Genomic DNA, 10,000 nt, shown 5'->3' with positions numbered 1-10,000 from the left:
CTAAGATAAGACCTTCTGGAGGAAAGTTCTGTGGTCAGATGAAACAAAAAGTGAGCTGTTTGGCTACAATACCCAGCAATATGTTAGGAGGAGAAAAGGTGAGGCCTTTAATCCCAGGAACACCATTCCTACCGTCAAGCTTGGTGGTGGTAGTATTATGCTCGGGGCCTGTTTTGCTGCCAATGGAACTGCTGCTTTAAATGGGACAATGAAAAAGGAGGATTAGCTCCAAATGGTGGAGGACAAGCTAAAATCATCAGCCCGGAGGTTGGGTCTTGTTGGGTGTTCCAACAGGACAATGACCCCAAACACACCTCAAAAGTGGTCAAGGAATGGCTAAATCAGGCTAGAATGAAGGTTTTAGAATGGCCTTCCCAAAGTCCTGACTTAAACGTGTGGACAATGCTGAAGAAACAAGTCCAATTTAGCTGAACTGCAGCAATTTAGTGGTCAAGTGGTCAAGCAGAAGCTTGTGGATGGCTACCAAAAGCGCCTTATTGCAGGTCAACTTGCCAAGGGACATGTAAGCAAATATTAACATTGCTGTATGTATACTTTTGATCCTCACATTTTCAGTAGAGCCATAATAAATTCATAAAAGAAGCAAACTTCATGAATGTTTTTTGTGACCAACAAGTATGTGATATATATATATATATATATATATATATATATATATATATATATATATATATATATATATATATATATATATATATATATATATATATATATATATATATATATATATATATATATATATATATATATATATATATATATATATATTGCCAACCACCTGCCTTGACTCACATATGAAGTTGAAGTGCCATCCCATTCCTAACCCATAGGGTTCAATATGACCTTTTGCTGCTATTACAGCTACAACTTCTCTGGGAAGGCTGTCCACAAGGTTGCAGAGTGTGTTTATAGCAATTTTCCACCATTCTTCCAAAAGTACATTGGTGAGGTCACACACTGATGTTGGTGGAGAAGGCCTGGCTCTCAGTCTCCGTTTAATTCATCTCAAAAGTGTTCTATCGGGTTCAGGTCAGGACTCTGTGCAGGCCAGTCAAGTTCACCCACACCAGACTCTGTCATCCATGTCTTTATGGACCTTGCTTTGTGCACGGGTGCACAGTCGTGTTGGAAGAGGAAGGGGCCCGCTCCAAACTGTTCCCACATGGAATTGTCCAAAATGTTTTGGTATCCTGGAGCATTCAAAGTTCCTTTCACTGGAACTGAGGGGCCAAGCCCAACTCCTGAAAAACAACCCCACACCACAATTCCTCCTCCACCAAATTTCACACTCGGCACAATGCAGTCCGAAATGTAGCGTTCTCCTGGCCACCTCCAAACCCAGACTGGTCCATCAGATTGCCAGATGGAAAAGTGTGATTCATCAGTCCAGAGAAGGCGTCTCCACTGCTCTAGAGTCCAGTGGTGATGTCCTTTACACCACGTATGGTGATGTATGGCTTTGATGCAGCTGCTCGGCCATGGAAACCCATTCCACGAAGCTCTCTGCGTACTGTACGTGGGCTAATTGGACGGTCACATGAAGTGTGGAGCTCTGTAGCAAGTGACTGTGCAGAAAGTCTTTGCACTATGCTGACCTCTCTGTGGCCTACCACTTGCTGGCTGAGTTGCTGTTGTTCCCTAACTCTTCACTTTTCTTAGAATAAAGTTGACTTTGGAATATTTAGGAGCGAGGACATGTCCGGACTGGATTTGTTGCACAGGTGGCATCCTGTGACAGTTCCACGCTGGAAATCACTGAGAGCGGCCCATTCTTTCACAAATGTTTGTAGAAACAGTCTCCATGCCTAAGTGCTTGATTTGATACACCTGTGATTAGTGATTAGGACACCTGATTCTCAGCATTTGGATGGGAGGACAAATACTTTTGTCAATATAGTGTATGTATATCTATATGGTGCCAGTGCTTAGTAACCATGTGGTCAAAGAGGGTGTTGTTTTTCTCTCCACTTTCTCATGCACTCCTGATCCTTATTGACGTTGTAACTATTGTTGTGTGTAGATGGGTCTGATGTCTGTGACGGTGTTCCCAGTGCGCCTCCTCCTGGTGTCCTTCCTCATGCTGCTGGGCTGGCCCTTCGCCTTCGTGGCCTCGCTGGGACGCTCCGAGTTTGTGGTGGAGCCGCAGTCGTGGTGGCGACGGTGCGTCTTCCAACCTTCGCTCACATTGTGTGTGGGTTTTTTTGTTTTTGTTTCCTTACCTGTAACGTCTCTGTCCGCAGTCTGGTAGACGTGGCCCTGCGCGTCATCATGCGAGCCATGTGGTTCTGCGCAGGGTTCCATTGGGTCAAAGTGAAAGGGGAACGGGCGGCGCCCTCCCAGGCCGCCATCCTCACGGTGGCGCCGCACTCCACCTTCTTTGACGCCATCCCGGTCACCTCCACCATGTGCTCCATCGTCGCCAAACTGGAGACCCAAAGCATTCCCGTCTGGGGAAGTGAGTGTTTTAGTGCACGTCTCTCCAGCAATTAGACGGTGCCCGCATCTCATCCAGGATGTCTCCTCCGACCCCGTAGCGTTGATCCAGTACATCAGACCAGTTCTTGTGTTACGCTCCAACCTGGACTCCAGGAGGCAAACCGTTGAGGAGATCAAGAGGAGAGCGCGATCGGGAGGGGAGTGGCCTCAGGTAAGACTCTTATTTTGAAGGTTCTTACTGTAGAAGATGAGCAATCTGCATTGTGTTGTAGATCATGATATTTCCAGAGGGCACGTGCACCAACAGGTCCAGCCTCATCTTGTTCAAGGCTGGTATGTGCACTTCTTCTTCTTCTTCTTCTTCTTCTTTTTGTCTACTCGCTTGGATTCCATTCACAATCAATTCTCGTATACACTTAATATTTCATTGGGTGTAAAAATATAATGAAATATTCCAAAGCAGGTTACAGGTAACCAAATCTGACAAATGTCGTGTACGTGCAGCACAGTGAGACAAATAATTGCCTTTTTAAAAACTAATAATAATTTTTTTTTTTAAACCGCTTTAAAATAATTATCGATTTAAAATTTCTTTCTTTCTTTTCTTTCTTTTAGTTTATTTCGAACATCATAATCATAATACATCACACAATTTCATATCATTTCATTTACATCATGTCCGAAAAGGAGTAGGAAGAAGCAAAGCTTATTTAATCCTACCCCTTTCCCACTTCAAAGCATTTACAATTATATAAAATCATTTACTGACCTTTTTATATAATAAAATAACATCTATGAATTAGTATATACAACAGTTTGTAATATGTAATTAATTAATTCAGTCATTATTAACATACTGAGATGAAGAATATTTTCAATAAGGTTGGACATTTTCCTCATAATTCTTCTTCTTTGTACTTTGTAAGCACTATTAATTTAAACAACCTCTTAAACTGGATCATGTCAGTACAATTTTTTACTTCTTTACTTAATCCATTCCATAATTTAATTCCACATACTGTTAAGCTAAAAGTTTTAAGTGTTGTACGTGCATATAAATGTTTTAAATTATTTTTTCCTCTAAGGTTATATTTCTCCTCTTTAGTTGAGAAGAAATGTTGTACATTCTTTAGTAGCAGGTTATAGATTGCTTTGTACATCATTTTAGCTGTTTGCAATTTTACCAAATCACCAAACTTTAATATTTTTGACTTAATAAATAAAGGGTTTGTATGTTCTCTATATCCAACATTATGTATTATTCTAACTGATCTTTTTTGTAACACGGTTAACGAATGTAGCGCACATTTGTAGTTATTGGATTAAGTAATAATCACTATTTAAATGTAATGAATTTTTTCAGCACCACCATTATATTATATGATATTTAATTGAATTTGCCACGATGTACTACTGAAATGAATTTTTTTTTATTCAAACGGGGATAGCAGATCTATTCTATGTGTCATACTTGATCATTTCCATATATTGCCATATTTTTACTGAAAGGATTTAGTAGAGAAAAACGACGATAAAGATCGCAACTTTTGGTATCTGACAAAGAAAAAGCCTTGCCCCTACCGGAAGTAGCGTGACGTAGTCAGTTGAACATATACGCAAAGTTCCCTATTGTTTACAGTGATGGCGGCCAGAAGTGAGAGCGAGTCGGACCGAGAAAGCGACGATTTCCCCATTAATTTGAGCGAGGATGAAAGATTCGTGGATGAGGAACGTTAGAGTGCAGTTCAAGACATATCTTTTTTCGCTCTGACCGTAACTTAGGTACAAGCTGGCTCATTGGATTCCACACTCTCTCCTTTTTCTATTGTGGATCACGCATTTGTATTTTAAACCACCTGGGATACTATATCCTCTTGAAAATGAGAGTCGAGAACGCGAAATGGACATTCACAGTGACTTTTATCTCCACGACAATACATCGGTGAAACACTTAGCTACGAGGTAACGTGATAGCATCGTGCTTAAATGCATATAGAAACAAAAGAAATAAACCCCTGACTGGAAGGATAGACAGAAGATCAACAATACTATTAAACCGTGAACATGTAACTACACGGTTAATACTTTCCAGCCTGGCGAAGCTTAACAATGCTGTGCTAACGACGCCAATGAAGCTAACTTAGCAACCGGACCTCACAGAGCTATGATAAAAACATTAGCTATCCACCTACGCCAACGAGCCTTCATCTGCTCATCAACACCCGTGCTCACCTGCGTTCCAGCGATCGACGGAGCGACGAAGGACTTCACCCGATCACAGATGCGGTTGGCGGCCCGGAGACGTAGGAAGTCAAGGTGAGGTCACCGGCTAGCGCGTCTGCTCTCCAACAAAGTCCTCCGGTTGTGTTGCTGTAGTCCGCCGCCGCCGCTAATACACCGATCCCACCTACAGCTTTCTTCTTTGCAGCCTCCATTGTTCATTAAACAAATTGCAAAAGATGTCCAGAATACTGTGGAATTATGAAATGAAAACAGAGCTTTTTGTATAGGATTCTACGGGGTACCAATACTTCCGTTTAACTGACTACGTCACGCGCATACGTCATCATACCGAGACGTTTCAGCCGGATATTTCCCGGGAAATGTAAAATGTCACTTTATAAGTTAACCCGGCCGTATTGGCATGTGTTGCAATGTTAAGATTTCATCATTGATATATAAACTATCAGACTGCGTGGTCGCTAGTAGTGGCTTTCAGTAGGCCTTTAAGTCTATAGCAGGCTAATGTAATAATAATAATATTTTTTGGGGGGGAAATAATAATAGTAATACTAATAACAATAATAATACTAACAAAACTCTTGGGGAAACACTTTTTACTAAAGTGATTGAAAAGTTAAAAAATGTTTTAAAATTAAATTTGAGGAGAGCAATTTTGTATCTTTATTAATAATGACTGCATCAATAATAATAATAACAATAATAATAATAATAATATGAATAATAATACATTTGGGGAGAAAATGTCACTTAAATTAGTAAAAGTAATCCAAAATGTTATATTAAGAGAAAGATAATGTAGCCTTTTCAATAATAATAATAATACATCATACATAAACATAAAACACGCAATAGGTAAAAAATAAAATGTTTCAATAAAAACAATTTAAAAACAAGCACAGTGCCTAATGAAAACAGCTTCTCCATCCTTTAATTAATAAAGTAAATAATAATAATCATATTAGTGACAAAAACAATACTATATTAATAAAAAACAACATTCATAACATTAACAATTTTGGGGATATATTTTTAATCAAAATAAATTACTTAAATATAATTTTAAAAATTTGAAACTTTTTTCTTATCTAACAAGTATTTCAAATTGTAATATAAAGGCAGGAATGATTGTTATTTATTAGGAATAATAATAATACTTTAATGGAGAAAATGTAATCCAAAATGTTATATTGTGAGAAAAATAATGTAGCCTTTTCAATAATAATAATAATAATAATTATACATCATACATAAACATAAAAACACGCACTAGGTAAAAAATAAAATGTTTCAATAAAAACAATTTAAAGACAAGCACAGTGCCTAATGGAAACAGCTTCTCCATCCTTTAAATTAATAAATAAAATAATAATAATAATTTTATTAGTGACAAAAACAATACTATATTAATAAAAAAACAACATTAATAACTATAATAATTTCGGGGATACATTTTTTATAAAAATAAGTTAAATGTAATTTTAAAAATTAGAAACTTTTTTTGTTATTTAAAAAGTATTTCAAATTGTAATATAAAGGCACGAATGTTTTTTTTTTTTAATTAGGAATAATAATAATAATAATAATAATAATAATACTTTAACAGAGAAAATGTAATCCAAAATGTTATATTGTGAGAAAGTTAATGTAGCCTTTTCAGTGATAATAATTAAATCAATAATAATAGTATTATTTATATTTTTGTTATTTTATTTTCCTTTTTTTAACCAGGTTGAAACTCGTACAGATTAAAATCCATTTTGCAACTTGGCCAAGAGGGCAGCAAATAAAGGTTTCATTAATACATAGAAGAACAAAAACAAGACTAGTTAAAAGCACAAATGACTAACAACATAAACATAACACACAATAAATAAACAATTACATGTTTGAATAAAAACATTTTAAAAACAAGCTCACTGCCCAATAGAAACAGCTTCTCAATCTTTTAAAATATATAATAATATAATAAAAATATGATATTATTAACTACAACATTTATAACGATAATCATTTTGGGGGATATATTTTTAATTAAGTCATTAAAATGCTATAAAAAATTCAAAAGTTTTTCTTATTTGAACATTATTTCCAATGAATAAAATTAATAAATAAAATAATAAAAATAATTTTATTAGTGACAAAAACAATACTATATTAATAAAAAAACAACATTGATAACGATAATAATTTCGGGGATACATTTTTTATAAAAATAAGTTAAATGTAATTTTAAAAATTAGAAACTTTTTTTCTTATTTAAAAAGTATTTCAAATTGTAATATAAAGGCACAAATGGTTGTTTTTTATTAGGAATAATAATAATAATAATACTTTAGGGGATAAAATGTAATCCAAAATGTTATATTGTGAGAAAGTTAATGTAGCCTTTTCAGTAATAATAATTAAATCAATAATAATAGTATTATTTATATTTTTGTTATTTTATTTTCCTTTTTTTAACCAGGTTGAAACTCGTAGAGATTAAAATCCCTTTTGCAACTTGGCCAAGAGGGCAGCAAATAAAGGTTTCATTAATACATAGAAGAACAAAAACAAGACTAGTTAAAAGCACAAATGACTGACAACATAAACATAACACACAATAAATAAACAATTACATGTTTGAATAAAAACATTTTAAAAACAAGCTCACTAACCAATAGAAACAGCTTCTCAATCTTTTAAAATATATAATAATATAATAAAAATATGATATTATTAACTACAACATTTATAACGATAATCATTTTGGGGGATATATTTTGAATTAAGTCATTAAAATGCTATAAAACATTCAAAAGTTTTTCTTATTTGAACATTATTTCCAATTGTGATGTGAAGGCAGGAATGACTGATCTTTAGCAATAATAATAATAATAATAATACTTTTAGGGAGAAAATGTTACTAAATTAGTCAAATAAATTCAATATGTAATATAAGGAAAATATATACTACTTGTAATATGAATATTTATGATTAATATTAATAATTTGTGTTTGGGGGGAAAAAAGTGCCAAAATATGTAAACATGATGTTTATTATTGTGTCTGTGTTCATGTATGATGTTTATTATTGTGTCTGTGTTCATGTATGATGTTTATTATTGTGTCTGTGTTCATGTATGATGTTTATTATTGTGTCTGTGTTCATGTATGATGTTTATTATTGTGTCTGTGTTCATGTATGATGTTTATTATTGTGTCTGTGTTCATGCATGATGTTTATTATTGTGTCTGCGTTCATGCATGATGTTTATTATTGTGTCTGCGTTCATGCATGATGTTTATTATTGTGTCTGCGTTCATGTATGATGTTTATTATTGTGTCTGCGTTCATGTATGATGTTTATTATTGTGTCTGTGTTCATGTATGATGTTTATTATTGTGTCTGTGTTCATGTATGATGTTTATTATTGTGTCTGTGTTCATGTATGATGTTTATTATTGTGTCTGTGTTAATGTATGATGTTTATTATTGTGTCTGTGTTCATGCATGATGTTTATTAATGTGTCTGCGTTCATGTATGATGTTTATTATTGTGTCTGTGTTCATGTATGATGTTTATTATTGTGTCTGTGTTCATGCATGATGTTTATTCTTGTAATTCCCTCACTTCCTGTGTCTCACTGTGTTCTGCTGGGAGCCATTGTCCCTTTCCTGCTCTGTCTAATCCCCTTTTATTCCACTTTGTAATTCTTTTCTCTTGTGTGTATCGGTCACACTATTGTGTGTGAGTTTGTTTGTGGGTGTGTGTGTATGTGTGTGTGTGTGTGTGGTTAGTTAAATAGTCAGGCGTTTACTTCCACTTTACATAGTCATTCTCTTTTCTTTTTCTTCTTCAGGCGCTTTTTTACCAGGACTACCAGTGCAACCAGTCGTGCTGCGATACCCAAACAAACTGGTAGAGTAAACACACTATTACAGTACTTCTTCCACCAAGGTTACACACACACACACACACACACACACACACACACACACACACACACACACACACACACACACACACACACACACACACACACACACACACACACACACAGACCTGTGATGTAATAGTGTCTTTTCCGCACATTTTCATGTGTTCTTCCTTTGTTGAATGCCTTCTTGTTCTGCTTGGGTGATATTTCATCCTCCTCCTTTCTTAAAACACAAAAAGACACAAACACACACACACACACACACTCACTCACACACACACACACACACACACACACACACACACACACACACACACACACACACACACACACACACACACACACACACACACACACACACACACACAGGTGTCATGTCTCCTGGTGCCATGAAATATACATGTCTTGTCTTTATACCTCCACAATTGTGTAATCGTCCATTAGGATGGGTCACTTGTCAGCCACACCTAAACACACTTGTGTGTGTGTGTGTGTGTGTGTGTGTGTGTGTGTGTGTGTGTGTTTTGAAATGGCACGGTTGTAAATATGGTGTTTAGTGTGTGATTACCGTGTGACTGACCTGTTTTAGTCACGGCCATGATGATGCTTTTCCAGCTGCAGTTTCCCCTTTGATGGAAATAAGACAGAAGTGTGGTTTATCCAAGCAGAAGATGACACTATTGTTCCTCATGACTACTAATTATTTTTTAAGCTACATTTTTATTAGAGATGTCCGATAATGGCTTTTTTGCCGATATTCCGATACTGTCCAACTCTTAATTACCGATTCCAATATCAAGCGATACCGATATATACAGTAGTGGAATGAACACATTATTATGCCTAATTGTGTTGTGATGCCCTGCTGGATGCATTAAACAATGTAACAAGGTTTTACAAAATAAATCAACTCAAGTTATGGGAAAAAAATGCCAACATGGCACTGCCATATTTATTATTGAAGTCACAAAGTGCATTATTTTTTTTAACATGCCTCAAAACAGCAGCTTGAAATTTGGGACATGCTCTCCCTGAGATCATCCTGATACCCACTACAACTATGGCAAATACTATACCGGATTTTTCAAACTATAAGTCTCTCCGGCCGAAAATGCATAATAAAGAAGGAAAAAAACATATATAAGTCGCACTGGAGTATAAGTCGCACTTTTTGGGGAAATGTATTTGATAAAAGCCAACAGCAAGAGTAGACATTTGAAAGGCAATTTAAAATGTGTAAAGAATAGTGAACAACAGGCTGAATAAGTGTACGTTATATGAGGCATAAATAACCAACTGGTATGTTAACGTAACATATTATGGTAAGAGTCATTCAAATAACTATAACATATAGAACATGCTATACGTTTACCAAAC

General features: G+C 35.4%; 1 protein-coding gene across 6 annotated transcripts in view; it reads left to right on the top strand.

Moving 5' to 3' along the window:
* Positions 1–10,000, top strand: part of lpcat1 (lysophosphatidylcholine acyltransferase 1) — a 143,049-nt gene that overhangs the window by 107,687 nt on the left and 25,362 nt on the right. For all 6 annotated transcript variants that reach the window (XR_009822212.1, XR_009822211.1, XM_062030161.1 and 3 more), the window contains exons 2-6: positions 2,042–2,181; positions 2,262–2,476; positions 2,556–2,668; positions 2,730–2,790; positions 8,546–8,604. Coding sequence is in view for 4 of the 6 variants with exons in the window: in XM_062030161.1 (XP_061886145.1) it covers positions 2,042–2,181; positions 2,262–2,476; positions 2,556–2,668; positions 2,730–2,790; positions 8,546–8,604 (588 nt within the window). In the remaining 2 variants the exon portion in view is untranslated. The remainder of the gene's footprint in view (positions 1–2,041; positions 2,182–2,261; positions 2,477–2,555; positions 2,669–2,729; positions 2,791–8,545; positions 8,605–10,000) is intronic.

This window comes from Entelurus aequoreus, linkage group LG20 (assembly GCF_033978785.1).
Source record: "Entelurus aequoreus isolate RoL-2023_Sb linkage group LG20, RoL_Eaeq_v1.1, whole genome shotgun sequence".
In the NCBI taxonomy this organism is placed as follows: domain Eukaryota; kingdom Metazoa; phylum Chordata; class Actinopteri; order Syngnathiformes; family Syngnathidae; genus Entelurus; species Entelurus aequoreus.
This window is presented reverse-complemented; position numbering and strand designations above follow the sequence as displayed.